At 48.6% G+C, this 26,259-nt stretch overlaps 1 protein-coding gene across 4 annotated transcripts in view; it reads right to left on the bottom strand.

The window, feature by feature from the left end:
• Positions 1–26,041, bottom strand: part of ANKS1A (ankyrin repeat and sterile alpha motif domain containing 1A) — a gene marked incomplete at its 5' end in the record, with an annotated part of 138,199 nt that extends 112,158 nt beyond the window's left edge. For all 4 annotated transcript variants that reach the window (XM_080938032.1, XM_080938029.1, XM_080938030.1 and 1 more), the window contains one exon: positions 25,860–26,041. In XM_080938032.1, coding sequence (XP_080794158.1) covers positions 25,860–26,041 — 182 coding nt within the window. The remainder of the gene's footprint in view (positions 1–25,859) is intronic.
• Positions 26,042–26,259: the final 218 nt, after the last annotated feature.

Below are 26,259 nucleotides of genomic sequence, written 5' to 3'. Positions count from 1 at the left end.
TTAAGGTATAAAAGCAGCAACGTGACAAACTGGAGGGGGTCACAACTGAGAACATCCTTTGTGGAGACACCTGGCTCAAGGCAGTGAGGAAGGGCTGTTGTGCTCTCTAGGCCTCTGAAGATGCCATTGTGTTTTTCTCCTGAAAACACCTCTCATCCCTTGCATGATGTTAGATCAGTTTAGTCCTGCCTTAAATTGTTGCTGTTTTTAATTTTTTTTTTATTTATGTCTATAAGTGCACTCTCATTGTCTTCAGACACACTAGAAGAGGGCACCGGATCCCATTACAGATGGTTGTGAGCCACCATGTGGTTGCTGGGAATTGAACTCAGGACCTCTGGAAGAGCAGCCAGTGCTCTAACCACTGGGCCATCTCTCCAGCCCAGTAGTAGTAGTAGTTGTTGTTTTTAAATATGCAAACAAGTTGGGGGTGTTGGCACTGGACTTTAAACCCAACACTCAAGACAGTAGCAGTAGGAACTCGAGTTCAAGGCCAGCCTGGTCTACAAAGCTGGTTACAAAACCAGGCCACACAGAGAGAAACCCTGTTTTAAAAGAACCAAATAAAATTAAAATGTACAAGAAGTTCTGTGTGGTGCTTCAGCATGTAATCCCATTGCCTGGGGTGTGTGTGTGTGTGTGTGTGTGTGTGTGTGTGTGTGTGTGTGTGTGTGTGTATGTGTGTAGTCAGAAGGATGGAGAGTTGAGGATCACCCTGCACTATTTGGAAAAGAGAAGAAAAAGAAATAGGAAACCTGTAATTCAAATAGAAAACTAAAATATAGTGATGTTAAAAGGCTGGAACCCTAGTGATCTGTGGATAAAAGCAGACTTTTTTTTTGCCATTTTGACTACCTAGCACACCCTGCTACTTTCAAAGCCACAGTCACAGTAAACCCTGGTTCCTAATCGCTCCTGTTTTCATATCTGAAAAACATCCAGAAGGAAACATGTTTTGCCCGACTGTTGTCTGACAGAAAGTCAGACACAAACTAGCCTTTGTGTCCTCTGTGCCACTCTGAGATGGCGGAGGGAGCACAGGGCAAGATTAACTATTTTTAGCTTTGGGAAAAGAAGCCACTAAAATAGACGTTTCTGGGCTCCCGCTCTCTCCTCCCACAGTTCCCAGGCTGGCTGACTGTCCATATCTTGTCATATGGCAGGCAGCCCACTGTCTGTGCTCCCGACACACTGCAACTGCAGGAAACAGTCCCTAGCCACGCAGGTCTAGGGAAAGCAGCGGCCCCTCCACAGATCATGGCTCCCAAGGTGAGAGGGGCTCAAGGCTGGAAGAGCAGCTGTAGGAAGGAGCCAGTTAGCTCAAGTCCTCAGCAAGGCAGAGTGCCATAAAGCAGACGTCCGGGTCAAACCCCAGCCCCCCACACTAGAATGCAGCATTCCCCACCAGGCCTATAAAATTCTTTGGGGTGGAAGGGTATAGATGGTGTGGATCTCAAGTAAACAAGGCTGGCCTTGAACTCCTGGTTGTCAAGACTCTAACCTAAAAGTGCCTTCTACTTCATTTACATTACTCCCAAACAGGCATGTCAGCACCTGAGGAATTCAAAGGACAAACCTGTAGACTAAGGCCTGGCGCAGCGGGTTTACTGGGTGTCATTCCAAATGTTCTGTGTATCTTCCAAAACTGCCCTGATTTTTTTTTTTTTTTTTTTTTTTTTTTTGAGAGGGTGGTGGGCGGGCATCAGGAAACAAATTTCAACCTCTTAGTTCTGAATGGGCAAGCAGATCCAGTCTTCACCCGTGATTCAGTCAGGGAGGGAGAGCATGGCATACAGCTGCCCTGATAGCAGAGGAGAGGGCTGTGGCCAAGACACAGATGCTGCACACTTCAGGAAGCTGGACAAGCTGCACAGGAACAGCAAACAGGAAACAATGCAGCATGATAAATACCATGATGAGACACAGCCAGGCTCTGGGTAGCAGGGAAAGGCCCTCACACTCGGGACGCGGGACTCGAAGGCCTTCGGTAAGCACTGACACAGAGGGGCGGTGTTCAGCAGCCACTACCAAGAAGCTGCTGTGTGCTGTGGACCACACCATCTAACTGAGCAGCATGCCTGGAAGGTGTGATCTTGCCACTCTGAAAATGAAGCAAGCTTCAGGGCCACCCCAAGGGCTCAGTCCCCTGTAGTTACCAAGCTAGGATTTGAACTGGCACAGCCTGAAGTTGGGAGCTGGCACAGAAAATGCCGTGGGCAAAGAGGCAGGAGTACAGGTCTCCTGTAAGGTCCAGAGAAAGCACCTCTGTCCCATACTCAGTGAGCAGTGAGCACAGTCAGGGCTGCGAACCAGACTGCAGAAGCCCAGCAACACAGGAAGGCAGGCCACGGTCCCAAAACAGGAGCCCTGAGTCAGGGCTTAATTTCCTGTTAGAAATAACAGTCCCCAGGGGACCTTCACCGGAGACTAAGTCCCAAGTCTTCCATAAAGGACTGGGAGCTGTATGGTTTGCCAACTACAACCGATTCTTCGATTTAACTTTCTCCTTTCTTTGCTGTGATGTTGAGGATGGAACCCACCCCACCGCCTTGCAGGAGCTAGGCAAGCATCTTACCACTGAACTACATCTGCACCCTGGGCGTCAACCTTTAAAAACAGTATATAAACTTCAAAACAGGAGCAACTCATCAGCTTTACAATCAGAAGGCTCACTTTGTGGTGATCTGTAAAAAAGGCACACTTTTTGTTCTTCAACGACTAAGAAAGCAACAGAACACTTTTAATTGGGCTGTAGAACTCAACAAACAGCAGGCCTCTTGGGAGACCATGTTTTCTGGGATGGCCTCGGTGAAAGTGATCCACAGAGGCTTCATGCCAAGTCCTCTCCCCTCAATGTCTTCACTGAGTGCGGAGGTGCAGTAAACCAGTAAGCAGCACCCTCCATGGCCTCCAGGTTCCTGCTCTGCTTGCTTGAGTTCCTGCCCTGACTGCCTGTGATGAACTGTGCTGTGCAAGCATAAGCTGAACGAACCTTTCCCTCCCCACCTTGCTTTGCTCCGAGTGTTTCGTCACAGTAACAGAAACCCTAAGACAATGATGTTCCAAAACACAGATGTCTGTCTTTCTGAAAGGAGGAAAGGCCCTCTCCTAAGCATGAACCATTTACTCTTACGCAAAAGCAAGGCAGGGCCGTGCATCTGTCAGGTGGCTGTTACTCGAAGGAAGTGCCTGAGGCTGAGTGCAGTATAAGGAAGAAATGCTTTAGTCACCATCCTAGAGGTTCAGGGAAATAAATGGTGCTGGCATCAGCAGAGCTCTAGTGAGGAGCCAGTGACAGACAGCAACATGGCAGGAATGTGTGTGAGGACAGGATGCCAGGAGAGAGGGGCTTGGTCTCCCACTCTGCTAACAACACACTCTTAAGAGAGTCATGGTTCCCCTTAGGCGCTGACCGCCACCTTAACAAGGCCGAATATGTCCCTCAGACAAATCTCCAGCATGGACTTGGCAAACGACCTGCTGCTGGAGGGTTTGACCAGACCCGACACAGCAAGTCCCTTCCAGGTAGTGCTGGTGCTGTGGCTGCCTCAAAGAGCAGGAGCTGTTCGTTCAGAACAAGTGATCACCCAGTGTGGAGGAGAGGATCCAGGACACACCAAATAACCCAAGGAAGTCTCTCAAACCCCTAGAGTCAGAGGATGTGGGATCTTCTCTGTCTGTATCCAGCACAACTCCCAAGTGAACTACAGAGAGCTACAAACCCAGTGCAGATGGGGCTTGGAATAGTCAAATATGTTTATTTTTAAGTTATGTGGGCGCAGAACATATTTCACAGCAAAGGAAAACTTTTCCAGTAGGCCAAATGAGGAAATGTTTCCTTAAGATGAGACATCTGGAAAACCTGGCAATTCACTTCTTGTTGATGTAAGTTTCTGAGACCTCTTTCTCTGCAACATTTTTAAAAGGCTGTGTGTGTGTGTGTGTGTGTGTGTGTGTACCAAAACAAAAGCAAACAAAAAGAAGGCTGTGGTAAGCTGGTGGGAGGCTCAGCAGGTGAAGTGTGTGCTGTCACCTGTGAACTGAGTTTGGTCCTTGGGTCCCACATGGTGAAAGAAATGACCCCTGATCATTTTCCTCTGACCTCTCTCCACATGCATGCCTTGCTATGTGTGTACCTATATACAATACAATTTCTTTTCTTTTTCTCTCATTTTAACATGCTGTGAAGCTGGCAGTGGTGGTACACACTTCTAGCACTCAGAAGGCAGAGGTTGGCAGATCTCTGAGAGTTCAAGGCCCACCTCATCTACAGAGAGGGTTCTAGGACAGTCAGAGTTATACAAAGAGAAACCTTTGTTTCAAAAAACAAAGCAAACAAACTGCCTACTCCTTCACCCCTCAGCACTGTGCCCAGCTCCCTCACACAGACACACAGCCTCCCCCCAGATTCTTTCCTCACAGGCTTTTCTAGGCTCCTGGATGCGAACCAAATACCTTTAAAGGCCAGGACAGGGATGACTGGATGCCTCTGGGTGGACCCTGGGCAGAAGGCACAGCAAGCTCCCTTTCCTCCACATTTCCCCGTGTGTGCACAGTGGGGGCAGAGCTGGACACCGGATGCCTTCTTAAACTCATCATTTCTTGCTTTTGAGAAAGGATCACTCACTTAACTTGAAGCCACCAACCAGGCTGGACTTCTCTGCCTCCCCGATGACAGACGCAAGTCCCCATACCAGCTTCAGCATGGGTGCTGAAGATCTGAACTCGGGTCCCCACACTTTCAGCAAATGAGCCACTCCCCACTCTGCTGTCTCATTTCTAAAGTTGAAAAAAAAAAACACCATTGTACAAGCCAGAAACCCTGATACATTACCAATCCAGATCTGTGCTATAGTACAGATGTACACATGCACACACATGTGCACACACACAGTGCAAGGCAGGCCTGAGGACATCCTAGGTGTGTCGTGCCTGGGGGCAGGAACACAGAGAGCAAACTCCTGCGCTCATACCCTAGAGCGGTGGTCTCAACCTCTCTAATGCTATTTCATAACTTAATGTTGCCGCTGTTATCAAGTGTAATGTGAACGTCTGCTATGCGGAAAGCACAGAGAGGTGGGAAGAGAGGACCAACCCCACCGAGCTCCCCTTGGCTTCCGCATTCACACCACCCATTCATTCACTCATAATAACACAAGAACCTTGTGTTAAAAACCAAACACAGTAATAGGCTTGTCAGAGGCCGTGCAACTAACTAATGGCTTTCATGAGGCAGTCATGGTCTCCACCCAGACGGTTCTGCCCCTCACTGCAGCTTACAGAAGCCTGCATTAAAACCAACAGGAAGAAACAACCTTATACTGATTCTGCGGGGGACCTGGGATCCTGGGGATGGGCCTTTGTCCGGTGGCCACAGTACAGTGCTAAGGTCTCTTCACCTGAGGGCAGCCTCTTCCTAAAGCAGAGCCCTGACAGGGAGACGCTGTCCCCAGACAAATCTGAAGTAGTTACTGCACCATGAAGGGAGCATGAGAAAATGGGCAGCATGCTGCTCCGTTTCTCCCTGCCCGGCCTACTCAGCACTGGCCAGAGCTGTTAAAAAAGGACCTGGGAGGTAGAGGCAGTTGGATCTCTGAGTTCAAGGTCAGCCTGGTCTAGAGAGTTAAGTTCTGGGAGGGTCAGGGCTCCTTAAATTTAAAACATATGATATATAGGTCTACAACAGAGTGCTGGCCTAGCATTTCAGCACTGAAAACACAAACCACCACTAAAGCAAAAGTCATGCCAGGCTCATCAAGTTACTTCCTGAGTTTTCTGTGTGAGCCTTTAACTCTGTGACGTGGTGTCTTTGTTGTTGCTTAGATTATTTTATTTGTATGAGTATCTTGCCTACTTGTTCATATGTGCATGATACCCATGCCTGGTTCCCAAGGAGGTCAGAAGAGAGTTTGGGTCTCCTGGAACTGGAGTTACAGCCATGGTTGTGAGCCACCATGAGTGTGGGAAGTCCAGGTCCTCTGCAGGAACAAGTGCTCCTGAATGCTCTTACCTGCTGAGCCATCTCTCCAGTCCTGAGAAATTTTTTTTTTCCCTTTTGGCTTTTTGAGACAAGATTTCTCTGAGTAGCTTTGGCTGTCCTGCAAGTTGCTTTGTAGACCAGGCTGACCTCGAACTCAAGAGATCTGCTGTCTCTACCTCCTGAGAGATGGGATTAAAGGCATGCCTCTGCTGCTACCTCCTGGCTGAAAAAAGTGTTACTTAAGCCCAAGTATTGGATGATGATTGTTCCTTGTCTGGCTCCCAACATAAACAGAAATACATGAAAACATTTGAAGAAAGGACAAAGTCCCCTCTGCAGAAGCTGGCAGTGTTCACAGAGTACAGGAGAGACCTAACCTTAGTCACGTGATGGGTCCCGTGAACCTCCATAAAAAGAGACATCACACCTTCAGCAACAGGCCCACAAAAGAAATTCCTGTATCTTTCCACCAAACACAGCATCCTACTGGTGCGTGACACAGATACACAAAGGTAGACCAAAGAGTTAATCAAGCCAAACGTGGTGACTATAACACGAGTTCAAGGCCAGCCTGAGTTATAGAAGAAACTATGTCTCTACTACCAAGCAGGGACAAAACACTTAGTTGAATCCACGCTACTACATAAAATTGGATGAGGAGGTGCTCCAAGTAAGTACTCAAGAGATAAGAGCAGGAGGGTCAGAAATTCAAAACCATCCTTGGGTACTCAGTAAGTTCAAGGCCAGCCTGGGGTACAGAAGTAGGGGTCTGGGGGATGGCTCAGTAAGTAGGGCACTTGCCATGGGCATGAGGGCCTGAGTTGGCTCCCCAGCACCCACACAGAAACAACTGAGCCTGGTGCCAAGCACCTGTAATCTCAGCTCTGGGGAGGCAGAGGCAGGGTGAATCCCTGGGGACTGTTGGTCAAGCAGGCCAGGCAGAGCCATGAGCTCCAGGCTTACTGAGAGACCCTATCTCAAGAATTGAGCAGGATCGAGGAAGACATTTAATGTAAACCTCAAACTTTCACGACACACACATGGACCCATAAGCACACACACACAAGTAAACAAAAAAAATGTTACTCAAAATTACTTTTATTCCTCAGTCTAGAACACATCGTGTTCTTTCCAACGGTCCCCTGAGCACAGCACCACAGCACTCCCTAATGTTCCCTCTGCCAGCTCTGCAGCAGAGCACGGCAGTTCTCTAAGCAGGTGCCTGTCCTCTCCTTCCTAGCTAATGAGCTATTTCCAACCTCCTCTTTCATAAACACACTGCCAACTCCTCCTCAGAGATGGAAGGGTCTGTCTTGGGCTGGAGAGATGGTTCAGAATCCATCTTGTAGAGGGCTCAGTTTGTATCCCAGGGCCTCACAACAGGCTGTAACTGCAGTCCAGGGCTCCTATTCACCACCACTGAACTGAGGACACCAAACATATATGATGGTTAGTACTCATATATACACGCAGGCCAAATACTCGTGAAAAATACCAGGGTCTTTCTCTCCCAGCCAGCACGCTGTCCTACCCCTAGAAGGGCTCGTGGTCACACAGTCTGCAGCACTTGCTTCCTAAGGACCTTAGGCTCTCACAAAAGTCTCGTAGTTATTGGAGAATGGGACTGAGCTGTTATCTCAGGAAGGACCAGAGCAGAGATACTGAGACTAGTGTTGCAGGAGAAGCAACACATGTACAATGACACCCTGAAAGTGTGACCTGGCCACACCAGCAGCTCCTCAGGAGAGCCATCCCCTGACTACCATGAAATCCCGACGTGCTTGGCATTAAGGGTTCAGATGGAGCAGGTCGGCTCTATGACTGCTACTCAGTGAACACCTGAGCAGATGAGGACACGTGCTGCTGCAATGGTGCTCACCATCCCCGTGCGCAGCCCATGTCCCATGCTGCCAGGTACTCCTCAGCACACAATACCGATGCCAAAGGCAAATGTGTACTGGACCTCGGGGCTTAAGCCGCCATCGGTCTACTGGCTTGAGTGAGGATTCTCAGCCCTGCAAACCACCATCCTTCATTCTAAGCCATCGGGGACTCATAGTAGCAGGAAATGTGAAACTGGAGTGGAGATGTCTGAATGTGGCTGATTGGGGAGAACAGATTCCTTTTCCTGTGAAGGGGTTGGTCGGTCTCTTAGTGGCCTCTCAGGGTTAGGGCTCTGGGGATCACTAATCCCAGGGACCTAGGAACTCGTTTTGCCTGTTTTCATTCTTTTTAAAATTCAGATTAGGTTTTGCTTTTTTGTTTACTTTTTGGTTTTTGCTTTTCCTCAGACAGGGTTTCTCTGTATAGCTCTAGCTACCCTGGAACTCCCTGGGTAAACCAGGCTGGCCTCTAACTCAGATATCTGCCTGTTTCTGCTTCCTGAGTGCTAGGATTAAAGGTGTGCGCCACCATACCTGGCTTGGCCTTTTTAAAATTGTCTCTGTGTGTGTGTGTGTATGTGTGTGTGTGTGTAAATATGAAATGGCATCCCACAGAGCCAACAGGCATCAGATCCCTGGAGCTGGAGTTCCAAGGGGTAGTGAGCCAAGGGACATGGGTGCTGGGAACTGAACCCAGGTCCTCTGCAGGAGCAATAAGCGCTCTTTACTGAGTCACTACTCCAGCCCCTAATTTTTCCCTTTCCAGATGTCCTCAATGCCACCTGTATGGTCCTTTACAAGAGACCTTTATTAGCACCAGGGTGGCAGCTACTCAGGTTAGGTGTAGGGACCCCATTTCCACCCTGTTGTTATTCTGTGTGTGAGGAAGGAACTGTTTCAGCAGAGCTCAGACCAAAGAAAAGATAGAGTAAGCTTATGCCTTATGAAGCCCTCGGCATCCACATGCTAAGCTGTTTCACAGGAAATGCTGACTGAGCTTTTGCACATATCAATGCACAAATAACTATGTCAAGTCCTGATGGTGAAGGAAGGCTTGCCTATTCTAACTCCTGCTTGGCCCAGGGGCTCACAGGACTTCTCTGTGGAATAGTCACTGGAAGATGTAGCTTCTGCCATAATAAAGAATAAATAAAACAAGCTTTAAGATTGATTCATTTGTCTATTTTTTTAAAGTTATCATTGGCCAGTGTGGTGCACACACCTTTAATCTCAGCAGTAGGGAGTTAGAGGCAGGTGGATCTCTGAGTTGGAGGGCAGCCTGGTCTCTTTCTCACTCTCTCTCTCTCTCTCTGTGTGTGTGTGTGTACACCTTACCTACGAACTCCCATGAACATCAGACAAGAACTGCCCCCTCCAGAAGGACAGGCATGTGTCTCACTTATGATGCACAGAAGACCAGCCCTTCCCCAGAATCCCACTGCAGCTTCACAGCTGAGGCCGTGGTGGGAGAGATGAACTCAGTCAAACCATCCGCCTCAGCGTCTGTTCGTTCCACCTTCTGAACAATGCTCAGGCTTGACCTCTTCATACCTCCAGGAGGGAGTTCATCATTCTGCATCCCTACTCCATAAATTCACTCCATTGAAAACATGAGTCGCTCTCCCTAAGGCACATGTCCATCATTACCAGTTCCTTGCCATGGCCACGAAATGCCTCAGCCGTGCCTCCTGCCCAGCAACTAGCCCATGGCCCGGGCCCTGCTCTCGGTTCTCTCAATGTGTCCAGCTCCTCTGCCGCCTGGGGCGGCTCTGGCTTTCCCTTCTCTGCCTGCACAGCTCCTTGGCCTTTGATGGTCCCAGGCCTTCCCTGTTCCCGGAGGGAAGCTTCCCCACGGCACTCGTCACACGATCATTGCCTACGTGCTCTCTCCCCAGCAGACGGTCAAATGCTGGATGGAGACTTCTTTCTCTGTCACTCCTCTAGCCAGCAGGTGATCTGGCTCCATGTCAGCCTGATTCTCCCAACTTCCCCAGAAAGTAGGGTGAGTTTTGATCACTTAAATGCACTTAGAAATGTGGGCTGGTGCTAGCGGCTGCTATCAGCCCCCATGTGACTAAAGAAGGCTCTAAGCCAGCTTTAAGTTTGGCTGCTCAGAATGTGGAGTTCAATGGAGGCGGCATAGGGGGATGGGCTTCTGCAGTTACACAAGCCCAGGACAGTGTTGTTCCAGGAACTACATGCGCCTGCAAATGTGTTAGCACATGTAGACCTTCCCCTCTCGTGCACGGTGAGTAATAGACATGTTTCTAGAGATTCCCTAGTGCCAGAGGACAGGACAGCAGCGACCTGAGGGAGGGATGGCACTCTGGGCCGGGTGTTGAACACAGATGCATTGACAGGTAAGGACATACAGATCTATACCTGTGGCATTCATGTACTCAACCACATTCTCATTTCTTTTCCTCTGCAGCACTGGGCATCAAACCCAGGATCTTGCACATTAGCCACGTGCTCTGCCACTGAGCTGCACTCAAGCCAGAAGGCTTGGGGGGCTGGAGAGATGGCTCCAGGTTAAGGGCACTGGCTCTTCTTCCAGAGGACCCACACTTTCCATACGCTCATGTCATGGTTCACAAGCATCTGTAACTCTATTTCCAGGGGATCCAATGTCCTCCTCTGACCTCTGTGGACATCAAGCCCACACCACAGGCAGTGACCCAGCCTGAGCCTGGTGTTTCAGGTCAGTAGACACACCCAGGATGACAGTGCTTACTTAGAATAGCGCACACAGCACTGAGGAGCTTCTTAGTGCAGGAAATAAAGTTTACTTCCGAAAGTTGCTAGGCCCACATTCACTTGACTGTAGGGCATCTTTCCAACGACAGGGGACCGCAGAGCTCTCCAGTTAGTTTCTTCAGCTCTGCAGAAAGTAAATGAGTTTCTGGACTATTTTAATTCACCAACTCTCTCCCTAGGTCTATATTCCCTGAGGCCAGCATTCAAGCCTTGACATTCGTCCACTCACCGTGCAGGAGCATCACGGCGCTGGCCGGGCAAACAGGTCTGTCTGTCCCATTCCAGCCTCTCCATTTTAACCCTGAGCAAGTCCCCTCCCTCCTCCACCCAATCTCCTCAGCTGTCTGGATGCTACAACGCTGGGGTCCAAACTCTACTGCAGGAGAGAACATTGCATGGGTGGAGAAAGGGCTTCCAGACTACCCTCAGCTGACTGCCATCTCCTCCTCCACAGTCCTCAGCACAACTCCATGGCTGAGCGCCCGGGAGGAGGCTGGATTTCCTCTGTGTACATGTAAACAATCTTCAGCTGCCCTGCTGTGTTCTAGCCATCTTTAAGTGTTTACAAAGATTTCATCATTGAAGCATCACACCTCTTGAGAGAGCTCTTCCTTTCCTTCCTTTTTTCCTTTCCTCGTTCCTCCTCCCTCCCCTTTCCTCTCTTCCCTTTCTTCTCCCCTCCTCTCCTCTTCTTTCCTTGGTTACTTTAGAGAAAGGGCCTCATGCAGCCCAGGCTGGCCTTGAATTCACAGTGTAACAATGACTATGAACTCCTGATCCTGCAGCCTCCGCCTCCCAAATCCTCAAATTATGACATGTGCCATCATATCTGGCTGAGAAGTTCTATTCTAGACGATGGTGAGACAGAAATTAAGAATCGACTGTATCTTCAACTAGCAGGTGGTAAAGGCAAGATCCAAACTCAACTTGATTCTGCATGGGTTCGAACTCTACTCCTGGTTCAGAGTCTTAGTTAACTTCTCTTAGTTAGGGGTTTACTGCTGTGATGAAACCTGACCAAAAAGCAGCTTGGAGAGGAAAGGGTTTATTTCAGCTTGCACTTACAGGTAATGCCCCATCACTGAGAAATCGGGGCAGAAAGTCAAACACTGCAAGAACCTGGAGGCAGGAGCTGATGCAGAGGCCATGAAGGAGCGCTGCTTACTAGCTTGCTCAGCCTGCTTTCTTACAGAACCCAGGATGGCATCACCCACACTGGGCTGGGCCCTCCCCCACTGATCAGTAATTGAGAAAATGCCCTACAGCTGGATCTCAAGGATGTATTTCCTTAACTGAGGCTCCTTCCTCTCTGATGACTCTAGCTTGTGTCAAGTTAATATTAAACCAGCCAATACAACCTTGTGTATTTTGTTTTTGTTAATTGTTTAGATTGTTTATTTTTATATGTGCAGTTTTTTGCCCACAAGTATTTCTGTGTAGCATGTGTGTACCTGGTCCTCAGAGATCAAAAGAAGGTGTGAGTTCTCCTGGAACTGAAGTTACAGACAGTTGTGAGCTGCTGTGGGAATACTGGGAATCAAACCTGGTTCCTCTGGAAGGGCAGCCTGTGCTCTTTTTACAGGTTTTGGGGCAGGTCATACTCTATAGCTTAGGCTGGACCCAAACTTTCAGCAATCCTCCTTCTGGTTTTTAGGATCACAAACATGCAATCATACTTGTATGATTGTAAAGCATTTTAAAGAAGCATAAGGACTTCCAGTTGCCCCCTCCTTAGTTTTAGGAATCAGGGTGACAAAGGTCCCTCATGAGCCAATGGACAGCACCTACAGTAAGATAAGAGCAGGGGTTCTAAGAAATATGACTGGGCTGTAGAGACAGCTCAGCTGCATGCTGCTCTTCCAGAGAACCGAGCTCAGTCCCCACCACCCAGATCTGGCAGCACACACCCACTGTGCATGTACACACATACACACACACACACACACACACACACACACACACACGCCTACATATAATTTAGAATAAAGCTTTATAAACTATAGTATAGAAGTCAGTCTGGAGCAGCGGTTCTCAACCTGAATGACCCTTTCAAAGCGGATACATATCAGATAACCGGGGAGTCAGATACTTCCATTACAATCCATAACAATAGCAAAGTTACAGTTAGGAAGTAGTAACAGGTAATGTTATGGTTGGAGCTCACCACCTGAGGAACTGTAATAAGGGGTAGGAAGGGTGAGAACCACTGGTCTGGAGTGAGGATGCTTGATGCAAAGCACCTCAAGTCTTCATAAGTGTCGGACAGTGGGGTAAGGCGAGATGAAGCTAAGGATTTGGACTACATATGTTCTCTGTGTTACTCAACTACGAAATTGAGCGCCTGTCTCAGGCTGTGAGGCAGAATGATTACGAGTTCAAGACCAGCCTGTACTACGTCATACAGCCAATTCATGATCAGGATAAACTACATAGCATGTGTGTGTGTGAGAGAGAGACAGACACAGACAGACAGACACACACACAGGAAACAAACGTACATTAGAGAGAGGTAACTGGAATGATGGGAAGTAAAAGCAACAATAAGTCTAAGAGCTTGGAGAAGTTGTTGAATGCATACAGAGTTCATTCTTATCAATGCAGTCAACATAAAATTTCACACACACACACACACACACACACACACACACGATCCTCCTACAAGGCACACCTGCAATCCCAGCTCTAGGGAGGCTGAAAGTAGGGTGTGGGAGGGTCGGCAAAGACTGATAGTAAGAGCCGATCTGAGAACAAACCCTGGTTCTTCCTTAGAGAAAACTACTAACCAGAAAGCAAAGCCATAAATACTGAGCTGTTTACTTAAAACCCTTTTGAAAATCTGCACTGCGTCTGATAACGATGGCAAAATGAACAGCTGAAGAGTGACTAGCCGGAAAATGAGTCTCCAGCTGGGACTTCTATGGACAATTATGGAGAAAGCAACAGATTACAAGTGACAAATCCAGACACTCTGCCAATTTCCACATCTGAGCTGTTCTTATTGCTAGGTAAAGTAATAGTGCGCCCCATGACTGCTCATCACACGGGGCCCAGGGGCTGCGTCCTAACTACCGAAGCAGTCTGTTGCAGGAGCCATGAGCACCACACACGGCGGTCCCTAACGGCTGTGGGGAGGATGGCTGCAAACCTAGGCATGGCTCTTGGCCTCTTTGAATGCCGTCAGTAAGATAGACACCGGCGCTCTCATTGAAGAATTAAAGATTAAAACACAGGATCATGGGAAACAACGTCCCATCTCACCGCTCCAGGCTTCAACTATTAGCCACAGTCATTTGACCCAGGCAGATCGGACCAACTGATTGTTATTTAAGAAAGCAAGGTCTAGCTGTAAAGCATTAAGGAGGGCAGGCGAGATCCGGAAAGGAAGAGCCGAGGGCAATAGCTGCACACAAGCACACAGCAGTGTACAGCTGCAGGAGCACACGCATGCACACATACACAGTCACACATCTACACACAGACCTCCAGCTTCTTGTTGTTCAGACTCACACCTCGCACTCACTCTGGCCACATCTGTTCGTTCATCCAAGTCTTCACCACTTTCACCTCACGAAGAGCCTGTCTTTCTCACAGGTAAAGTCCACGATCTCATTAACCTGACTTGAGGAAGGTAAAGCTTTTTGAAAGGCACATGAGAGGCCACATTTCTTACATGCTCTGAAACAATATTAGCTGGTGTGTGCTTGCAGACATCTCTTCACCCAACTTTCCTATATTCTGGGAAACAGCCAATGATTAGAAATGAGCTGACCCAATTTTACGTAATCAAAGGGCTCCATGGGGATTCTGTGTTCCAGTCTTGGGAAAAAGAAAGAACTCCCAGTTGCTTAGTAACTAAGCAAGTACGCTGGAGCGGGTGGACCTGGGTTCAGATCCAAGCCCCGCACTTGCCATCAGCTCGCTCCCAGCAGTGTGCTGCATGTGCCTCCACCCAAAGAGCTGGTACAATGACACAATGAATGCTGTTGGTACAGAGTGAGGTTTGTAAAAGCAACTGCCTTAATGAGTTCTCCAAGTGTTCCAACAGGTGCTGGGATCCAGAGTTTGAAAGTTGCAGGACTCCCGGCTCCGCCCTCTCCAGAGTGGCCCTGGGCTGGAACTCTAACCCCCTCCTAACCTTTTCTTTTCATCTGTAAAGTGGAAACAACCACTGAGCTCTAAAGGTGAACAGAGTGCACAGGTGACCGCACACACATGTTCACACCCACCTGTTGACACAGCTTACCCAAGTGCTCAGGAGCGTTGACAACCATGCACACTACAGGATGGGCCTGCCTTTGCAGGAAACCTGCTGGGTGCTCTGCCACCAGCCCAGGGAGAACAAGAGTCAGCACATACAGCACATTCAGGCTGGTCCCAGGGACATTGATGGTGATGGCTGGGGACTGGTTGGAGACACAGCCAGGCCTGGGCTCCTCTCCAGGCCAAGCAGAGAGTTAAGGCTGCAAGTGGAGGTGCACAGTTGTGGTCCAGCATTCAGCAGAGGCAGGAGGAGCAGTTCAAAGTCTTCAGCTGGATGGCAAGTTCCAGGCCAGGCTACGAGACCATCTCTCAACAAAAGCAAAGTAAAGATGTAAAGAGATGCTGGGTTGGCTAAGAGTCTTCCAACTACTCAGGTAAGTGACCCCAGTTCACTGGTTCTGTAAGCTTGCTTCATATAACTTTTTCTAAGTAGGTCTCCACTTTAATTTACAAGAAAAAGCAACTTGAGCATAGAACGAGTTTAAAGAAAACAGGAGAGGGAAATTATAATGACCGTTTGCTCAGGAAATAATGGCTGTTCCATGCGGACGAATGAGGCGGATGCACTGGGATGGCGCCTGGAGAGGCGTCTGTATCCAGTGAGAGTTCTTCTCCCAATAAACCGGCTGTTCTCCCTGGAGAGGCGTCTGTATCCAGTGAGAGTTCTTCTCCCAATAAACCGCTGTTCTCTGGTATCTGACACCTCAGACTACCGCTTTGCCCACCTTCTCTCGAATGAGAGGAACAATGCATTTTAAGAAATTTTGATTTGGGGGGAAAGGTGGGGTGGGGACCAGGACTTGAACCCACAGCCTCAGGCATGCTAGGCCAGCATTCTGTCACAGAGCTCACTACACCCCTTTTCACAGCTGAGGTGTCAGATCCGTCTCAGCGGGTGAAGACGGCTGATGTTGAGTCAAACCTGATGACCTGAGTTCTATTTCTGGGTTGTACCTGGTGGGAGGAGAGACCTACTCTTACAAGTTGTTCTTTGAGTTGGGCACGGTGACACACACCTTAAATCCTGGCACTCAGGAGGCCAAGGCAGGTGGATATCTGTGAGTTCCGAGGCCAGCTTTGTATACAGGACAGGCAGAGCTACAGACTGAGACCTTGTCTCGAAAGAACAACAACATAACAACAAGTTTCCTCTGGCCTGCACACGCACACACACTTGAAAATAAGAAGTAAATATGATAAAAAGTTGAAGTGTATGTATGTTTACATAAAGGCACTTGGCAGTCATTGACAGGCATGTGCTCCCACATGGACCCAACAGACAAAGGAGCCTCAGAATTATTTTATAAGCGGTCTTAACCCCAGTCACCCATTTATGATTTTGTCGATGGTTGCACACCCGATTTACACCTACTATCTCCTGGGTTTACATGTTACAAGCGTAAGTACGTACAAACCTCATCCACAGGGACAACTTTGGGTGACAACCACTAAATATTTAAAAATAGCTAGCAAGGCCGACCCAAAACTGACGTGTCATCAGTACAGAGCAGGTCTGAAATGTCGGACCGACTCATAAATATGTACAATGACTTCAATTAAAAATGTAAGCAGGGTGGGGGGTGGCACACCTTTAATCCCTGTGCTCAGGAGGCAGAAGCAGGTGGACTGCTGAGTCCAAGGCCCGCCTGGTCTACAGAGTGAGATTCAGGGTCAGAGAGAATCTCTAGCTCGAAGAATAAACAAGCGAATAAACTATGAAATGAATGAAATGCAGACTGAAGATGTCTCAGTGGTTAAGGGCATTGGCTAGTCTTCTGGATTCCATTCCTGACACCCACATGGTGACCTACAACCATCTGTAATTCCAGTTCTAGGGGATCTGACACCTTCTCCTGGCCTCTACATACACACTGTACAGACATCCGTGCAGGCAAAACACCCATACACATAAAATAAAAAGAATGAAATAACATCACACAACTATCCTAAGAGCAGAAAACTAAAAAGAAACTCATACCCCCACAGCAGGCAAGGGATTAAATGATGCTTCCTAAAAACCAGAGATGTCACCAAACAAGGCTGGAGAGTCCAGAAAATGATGGGACACAAGCTACTAACAAAATGATGTCATTTTCATTTTAAAAAAAAGATTTGTACATACCCTAGTGTAGGCGAATGCCAGGGCAGGGAGAAAGGAGGGAGTGGATGGATGGGGGAAACACTCCCATAGAGGCTGGGGGAGGGGGAGATGAGATAGGGGGATTCCAGAGGGGAAAACAGGAAAGGGAATTAACATTTGAAATGTAAATGAAGAAAATATCCACAAAGAAGAAGAAGAAGAAGAAGAAGAAGAAGAAGAAGAAGAAGTCTCAGCCAAGCACAGTGCTGGATTTCTGAGTTCGAGGCCAGCCTGCTCTACACAGTGAGTTCCAGTGAGACCCTGTCTAGAAACAACCAAGGGACCAAACACACACATATAAACTGTGGGGTTATGTCCCCTGAGTGGTCAACTAGTGAGCTGCAGACGGGACCTGGAATGCCACAAGCTGCTTTGTCCCTGTTTCATTTCATGTGAACAGACACAGCATCCCCCACAGCTTAGTCACAATCTCACTAAGGGACTTACATCACTCTCCCTATGTCCTCATTAAGGTTTCAATTGCTGTGATAAACACCTTGGCCAAGAGCAACCTGGAGAGGAAAGGGTTATCTCAGTCATAGGTCACATTCCATCATCCAGGGAAGTCAGGGTAAGGACCTGGAGGCAGGAACTGAAGTAGAAGCCACTGGGACTATTGCTGACTGGTTTCGCTCAACCTGCTTTCATAGTCAACCCAGAACCACCTGCAGTGAGCTAGGCCCTCTCACATTAATTATCAATCAAGAAAATGCACCACAGGCTTGCTCACAGGCCAATCTGATGGAGTATTATTTTCTCAGTTGAAGGTCCCTCTTGCCAGATAAGTCTAGTTGACATAAAAATTAGCCAGCACACTCCACAACCCCAATATGCCATAGATTCCAAACAGTAAGCAAAGAGTCAAAGACCTGACTTAGCTTTACCCCTCTGATGTTTTAAAAATGAGATTCCTTGGACAGGCATGGGCGTGTACTCCTTTAATCTCACTGGGGAGGCAGAGGCAGTCAGATCTCTGTTTGAGGCTGGACCGGTGGTGTTGGGGGTGGGAGGAAAGGCTGAGGTTCTTCTGCTGTGAAAGACTCAGCAGCCCGTGTTACCCATTACCATAACTTAATATGGCAACAGTGAGAGAGTCCTTCACACCAGGCTCAGCAGTCCAACTCATCAAAGGCGGGAGATCCGGGCACAGTCTATGAACCTCGGGACATATGCTAGGCTACACACGTCTCACATAGCTTGTTTTGACTCATCTGACGTTAAAGATGGAGACCCGTCCAGCCTGACTCTACCTATGAGCTTGAAGAAGCTTCCTAAACTACCTTCGTCACAACCTGTGACTGATGTCCTGAGCTCCAGGGCTGCACCCTGAAGGCAGCTCAGTCCCCTAAGACACATCCGCCCTGGCGGCTCAGAGACTGCAGTGACAGGGACTGCACATACAGCTGGCTTTAAGACAGACAAGTAGCTTATTTTAAAAACTCCTTTTTGATTTGTAAACTAAATGAACTTGATCTATAAATTACTGAGGAAGGATAAATTGGAAGCCTACCATGTAATTTCTTGTGCTGTTGCCACTAACCCTAACCACACCAAAATCATGGAGAATGTTATAAGGATGCAGCGTGTTACACAATGTAATTTTCTACCCCACAGAAAAATCTCCTGGTAATCTCCTGGATATCAGTGTGGGAAACATTTGCCCAGGATGCGCTAAAAAGAATCCCTTGCTCCATCCTACCTGGCTGGCAGCATGGCCTCCAAAAACAAGCCCTCCACTATCTACTTTTGGGGTTTCCTTGGTGTCTGTGCCCTACAGACCCCAGTACTTACATTTCTACCAAAGATGGGGGCAAAAATGACCTGGACATCCTTCTCAAAGACCCAAATTTATGGCTATTTGGGGTAAACAAACTCAGAAAGCAGACTGAAGGGAGTTTTCTAGAGAAAAAAAATGTATCTACTTTATTTCTACTTTGTATCTCTGGCCTGTCAGGCCTAGGCTTGACTTGGATCTTTGCTAGGAGGAAACACAATCTTGAGAGTAGGACTTTTTTTTTAACTGGTCCTGCCCCTGACGGTGCAGAGGCTGAGACTGAGGCAGACACAAGTCAGACGTTCTTCCACTCTCTCCAATTAATGCGGTGGAAACTGAACACAGTGGGAGAATGTGAAGAGACGTGAAGCAAGGGCACTCGCGCGTGCACGCACACACTCGCTGAAAACATGATCTTCTGTTGCACATACTATCCCATTTAGCTTAAGAGTGGCATTCCTAGCCAGACCATGGTGGCTTTATCTCAGCACTTGGGAGATAGAGGAAGGGGACCTCTGTGAGTCTGAGGCCAGGCTGGTCTACAGAGTGAGTTCTAGGGCTAAACAAAGAAACCCTATCTCGAAGAAAGGAAAAACACAAACAAACAAACACCCAACAGAAACCTCTAGACTATTTTCCTCCTAGAAAAGAACCAGGTCAAGCCTAGGCCTGACAGGCCCGTGCAAACTCCAGCCCTGTACTCCATTCCCAAGCCAAGATCCTAGATATAAAGTAGCACACAGTGCCAGGGTTGCTACTTTGTTTTATTTTTTTTCTTTGTTGTTTTGAACAAAGTAACCATTCTCCTTTAGAGAAAGCCTTAACAGCAATTCCAAAATTCAGGAAGAGGGCTGGCGGACAACAAAAATCACGCAAAAAAACAGTATCCTAAGAGATTCCTGGGACTTGAAAATGGCCTAGTTGAGAGCACCGGCTGCTCTTGCAGAGAGCCTGGGTCCAGTTCCCAGCACCCACACAGTGGCTCATAAACACTTATAACTCCAGTCCTGGGGGATCCAGAACCTTCAAGCCCCCACTGGGAAGCAGGCATGCACTGGTGCAGACACTCATGCAAGCAGAACACTCACGTAGTTCTTTAAGTTTGCTGGGGCTGCAGCTCCACGGCAAAGTGCTTGCCTAGCACGCAAGGTACTGGACTCACTGTTACCCTAGTACCTAAAAAGGCTTTCTAAATGAAGATAGTTTAGTGAAAAATCCCAGGTACTGGTGGGGTCCTGATTTGCACAGTGGTTTTTGTTTTTATTTTGGAGTCTTTGTTTTGTTTGCCAATGTGTTGACTTAGAACGGGAACTTAGGCAAATACACAAGATTATACCACATGGCCCACTCTGCCTTTTTACACAATGTTTTCCTCCTCCTTAGACTGTTAAAGCCATCTCTCCTTGTTTGTTTCCTTTCACAAGATGGCAGAGTAAGAAGGAGCTTAAAGCCGCATCTATGGGCACTGTCCACAGACTCTCAGACCCGTCAGCAAGCCTGTGAGCATGGCAAAGCGCCTTGACTCTGTTCCTCTGCCTGAGTCCCGTGCACCTCCCTCAGCCGTTCCTTCAGCACACACCAGTCCATGACCCAGGAATCAACTCACAGATCTAAGCCACTGCCTGGTAAGTTTCATTTTCTCCGGCCCTTTGGCCTCTTAACCTAAATCTTACTTTATTCTCAAACATAAACTGATTTCCTGGAAATCAGTGGGTTCATTGTAAACACAGCCAACTCCATTACAAGAAAGTTTCATGTCTTCTGTATGCTTGGGGCTAAAAACACTCAAAGTAAAAACCTTTAAAGGTGTCTTGTCCCCGGCTCTCAAGCTATGTGCAGCCATAAACCCGACAAAGCCCCCGGACCGTATAAGCCGTGCAGTACAGGTTCTCCCCCTCCCGACCGTACAAGCCATGCAGTACAGGTTCTCCCCCCCCCCCCACCGTATAAGCCATGCAGTACAGGTTCCCCCCCCCCCGACCGTACAAGCCATGCAGTACAGGTTCTCCCCCCTCCCGACCGTACAAGCCATGCAGTACAGGTTCTCCCCCAGCCCACCGTATAAGCCATGCAGTACAGGTTCTCTGCAGCACTAAACACCCTGGAGAACTAGCCAATCTACTAAAGTAACAAAAATTATATCTGCATTATTTTGGACAGAAAATTAAACATCTACTGAACACAATCTTTACTTAATGGCTTAAACTCAGGACAGACAGCACAACAGTGCTTTGGGCCTGCTCAGGTGTAGAGAGCTACAAAACTCTTTATTCAAAGTCTCAGACAACTAAGGTACACTTAGCTATACATTTGATTTTGTCAGTTGGTCACATGCACACTCTACATGCACACATATGCACACTCCTATAACCTCTCTAAGTGAATTTGCATATAGTGAGAAGGGCTAATTCTGACTTGGCACCTACTCTCCAATGGCGGATAGCTCTGAGATGAATTTCATAGTGCATCTAGCCATCACTCGGCTCGGAAGAAAGCAGATGATGGGTGGAACTGTTTATAAACAGCATTCACATGTCTGCCTGAGCGGGTCCTCTCCCTTACTGTTTCTAACCAGTCAATGCTCCTGGAAGAGATCAAGCAAGAAAGAATACCACTGAGAATGTGTGTGAGTGGGGGCACAGCAGAGCATACCTGTAATCAACCACAGCCACCACTCAGACTCGGAAGACAGAGACCCAGAAGTTCAAAGTTATCCTTGGGTACATGAGTTCAAAGCCAGCCTGAACTACATTAGACCTTGTCTCAAAAACAAAACAAGCAAAACCAACAAATTAATCTGCACAGAGTAGGTGCACACGACAGACCATGTGAAGGAATGAGCTCATAGAACGTGGTATGGTCTGTGGCACAGCGTGGTCACCGCATTTATTACCCAAGGCAGAATGCAAATGGCAGGTACCAGTGTCTTCATCTCCAGAGGGTAGGGATCAAAGTACTTAAGTTCCACAAGTCAAGTGACAGTCGGTGGTGGCAGAAGATGGGGAATTCAGACAGCCTGACTCCAGCACTAGTCTAGTGCTCTATGCTGCAGTGACGGAGCAGTAAATACACGGGAGTCAGCAGAACACAGTATCTGGTAGGCTTCAATTTTTCAAAACTACAGAGTCTCCAAAACAAAAACAAAAACAAAACAAAACAAAAAAAAAAAAAAAACCAACCCAGGATTTTCCACGTCAGTACCTGTAAGTGCTCCGTAGAGGTGTCCTTGGCTAAGAGTACAATTTAGACACACTCTCCGTGGGTGAGGGTCGCAGTGCGAAACAGTGATAGGCTGTCAAGCACCATGACCAACAGCCACTCAGGGAGGAAAGGGTTAATTTCAGCTTAGAAGTCTCAGGTCACACTTTATCACTTTATCACTGTGGGAAGTCAGGGCAGGGACGTGGAGGCAGAGACTGAAGCAGAGGCATGAAGGAACACAGCTTCCTGGTTTGTTCCCCGTGGCTTGCTCAGCCCTTCTTATGCCTTCCAGGGTGGCATCAATCCCAGTGGGCTGAGTCCTCCGACATCCATTATGAGGTCTTTTCTCAACCGAGGCTCCCTCCTCACAGGTGGAGAAGGGAGTATTTTGTAATTTCAGAACACGTTCCAGGGGTTGGTGAGATAGCTCAGCTGGTAAAGTGCTCACTCTTTAGGCATAAGGACCCAAGTTCAATCCCCAGAACCCATATAAAAATGCCAGGGTGCTGGCGTCTGCTTGTAAGCCCAGGGCTGGGGAAAAGCTAACAGAAAGGAATCCTGGAAGACTGTCTCAATGGCTTCCACATATGTGTATGGTCACACACACACACACACACACACACACACACAGTACAAAACCTATGTGGGATGAATGGGGGAGGAAGGTCATAAACACATGAGGGAACATGCATGTAGTTGGCAACATCTATACACTCAGTGCAGCTATAAGCTCCTTGAACTTCAAGAGGAGGGTAGGCTACAGTTTTCAGTAATAATGAGGCTTGGAGACGTCTGTTGAAACACAGTCAAGATACCAAATTAGGAGACCATGGCTTCCAATGATAACTCAGGGTTCCAGGCAGGAAAAAGAGCAGGGACCCACCTCTAAACCTACAATGGAGACTTGCTGACTTTGTGGTTATTCAGATGCATGGCCTTGGGGCTGGAGAGGTGGCACATCGGTTAAGAGCACTGACTGCTTTTGCAGAGGTCCTGAGTTCAATTCCCGGCAACCACACGGTGGCTCATAAACATCTGGCCTACAGGCATGTATGTGGAACACCGTATACATAATAAATAAACCTTAAGTAAATAAATGCAAGGCCTCAACCCTCTTTATAGGTTAACCATAGTCGCCCCTAATTAATGACACACCCAGTGTAACAAGGGCCTAAGTAGAGGGAGACTGGGAGACTCATGGACATCTGTAGCTTCTATCGGACACAGCAGCCAACAAGGAGTCCAGCAGCTCTGTGACTTTAGGGAAGGGACACACCACTCATACTTTATGGAAGAAACAGGGGGAAAGCTCTGTGCTCACTTGCTTAACTATGACGGCTAGGTCTCAACAATGCTCCACTGCCTCTGATGGTGCACCGAGAAAAATCTGTATTTGAGGGCAGAAGATGTACGGAAAGTCCATGCTCCCCTCCCCCCAGCAGAATAGTCTGGGGGTTAAGACGTCCCGGGGAAATCTCCAAGTACCACCTCTCAGATATCCAAACAGTGGGATGCTAAAACAGTACAGGCATAATTTAAAAACAACCCCCCAAAAAGAAAGTGGGCAGGTCTGGAGGAGCAAGCTTTTAATCCCAGCACTTGGGAGACAGAGGCAGGCGGATCTCTGCAAATTAAAAGCGAGCCTGGCCTACATATGTAATGAGTTCCAGGCACTGCCTAAAAACAAAAGTAAAACAGAAATGAAGGGGAAAAAATGTGTTTAATGTTTAGTTGCTGAACATCTGTCTGCTGGCTTGTTTTATGCTGACACAAATTAGTCACCCAAAAGAAGAGAACCTCAATGCCCCCCATAAGATCCAATTGTGGGGTATTTTCTTAATTAGTGATTGATGGGAGGGCCATCCCTGTAGGTGGAGCCATCCCTGGGCTGCTGGTCGTGGGTTCTATAAGAAAGCAGGCTGAGCAGTCAGGATGAGCAAGCCAGTAAGCAACAGCCCTCCACAGCCTCTGCATCTTGTCTGCCTCCAGGTTCCTGCCCTGTGTGAGTTCCGGTCCTGACTGCCTTCGGCGAGTGGAAGTGCAAGCCATTAAATACAGCCTTTCCTCCCTAACTTGCTTTTAGTCATGGTGTGTAGTGTGTTCGTCACAGCAACAGAAACTCCCAACTAGGAGACTCTTGTCTCCAGGTTTTAATATAGGGACTGAGGATACAAACTTGAGACAGGCTGCCAACATGAGAGCCGCAAGTCTACCAATCCATCCTTACTTACCTTTTAAAGGGCTGACTTCTCAGGACCCCAAGCAGGAAGTCCCAAGGAGCCCACAAACAGCAAACAAATGCTGCCTCTGATCAAAGTGTGCTTCCCTGGTGCATTCCTGACTATACTGACGTCAAAGTCAGCCTAGGTACCCCTTCCCCCGGAGGTTCTAACCTATCCCAAAGCAGTGTCTGTCCTCTGAAGTACCATCCACTACTAGTGAGGATCACAATTTATTTAGAGACTGATCATCCTCTGAGGAGATTGCTCAGTCCATGAAATACTTGTTCTGCAAACAGGAACCCCTGAATTTGATCTAGCACCCAAGTTTAAAGGAGGCAAAAAGAGAGAAAAATGTTAACGAGGCTATGTTAGTACCGGGAAGGCAAAGGCAGGGGAATCCCTGGGACTTGCTGGCCAACTAGTGCAGCACAATCAGCAAACTCCAGGTTTGGTGAAAGCCAGAGTCAAAGAAGACGTAGAGCAATTGAGGAAGATGCCAGATGTCAAGATCTAGCCTCCATCACTCACGTGTGCGAGCGCTCGAGCACACGCACGCGCACACACACACCATTCTACAATCAGTTCTTTTTATCTATCCAACAAACCTTGATTACCACCTAAGAGCTAGAATCATTCAAGAGACTGGATGCAGCCAACAGAATTGGGTTTTTCTTCCCCAAAGGAAGGGGAGAGTTCTTGTATAGCACTTTTAAAAATCTTTCTGAAAACAAAACAAAACAAAACAAAACAAACAAAAAAAAAAAAAAACAACCGTGGTTTGAGACTCAGTACTGAATATGTCTGTTAATTAAAGCGGTGGACTTCCTGGGTCCAAGCTCTCCAAGCTCACTCAAACTGAAGGTGCATGAGTCTACAGGCAACAGAAGCTAAGGAAGCCACTTCTAAATGAACTTCCACTTCTTAAAAACCTCAAAAGAACAAGGAAGGAAAAGAAAGCAGCTACGAAAGCGCTGCTGAACCAACACATTTTATGCACTCTGACAGAGCATTCCAATCCCCCTGATAAGCTACAAAGAGTGGCACCCCCCAGTCCTTCCCGAAGCCTTGAAGCCAGGATTCAAGTGTCTAAAAGATCTCAGAAAGTTGAACGCACCTCAGCTCTCTAAGTAAGCCTTGGTTTCATTCCGATTAAGTCCCAGAGGGAAATGAGCAGATGCCACTTGGTCGAACCCAGTCAGAGTGACAACAAGGAAACGACAAATTGAGACTGAACACCTCGTGCGCGATCAACGCAGAAGCAATTTTAAAAAACAAAAGCCGGGTTCCGCACGGCCCGGTGGACAGTTCTAAGTTCCTAAGAGAAGGAAACGAGAATGTGCTCCAGGGGAGTCGCGAGGCTCTGCAACGGCGTGGGAGTTCCTGCAGGATGTGAGAGGGATTCCGCGAATTCGGTCTGCTCTGAAGTGGCTTTTGTGAGAAGCGACAGCTGGCACCTCACGGCGGGCGAGGGTGACGCCGAGCTGTGCCATGCGGCGCGGGCTGCCACCTGGGCACTCCCCCCATTCTCCGCAGCGGCGACGCCAGACGGAGAGCCCGGCCTGCGCCGCGCGCGCCTCCGGAGCCGCGACCTCCCGGGGGAGCCCGCGCAGTCCAGGCTGCGAGCCCCGGCGCGCGCACTCACCTCAGCAGACTGGAGAGCGGGTGGCTGGAAGAACCGAGGCCGCCGCCCCCGGAGCCGCCGCCGCCGCCGGAGCCGCCGCCGCCGCCGAAGCCGGAGGAGAGCCGCTTCCCGGACAGCAGCTTCTCCACGGCCGGGAGGTGCCCGGTGCGGGCCGCCTCCAGCAGCTCCTGCTCCTTCCCCATCCCCAGGACCGCCACCCCTCGGACCCCCACCCGGAGCCTTGCAGAGCCTGCTCCGTCTCCTAAACTTTCCGTCTCCCGGCAACGCACCCCTCAAACCGGCCGGGGACGCCACCCCCTCTAACCCCCCCACCCCCGCCTCCTTGGCCTCCCTCCCCCCCGGCGCGCGTCACTTCCGGGATCCGGCGTCACGCGTCACCGCGCCCCCGCGCCCCGCCCTC

This window comes from Micromys minutus (assembly GCF_963924665.1).
Source record: "Micromys minutus genome assembly, chromosome: 25".
NCBI lineage: Eukaryota > Metazoa > Chordata > Mammalia > Rodentia > Muridae > Micromys > Micromys minutus.
This window is presented reverse-complemented; position numbering and strand designations above follow the sequence as displayed.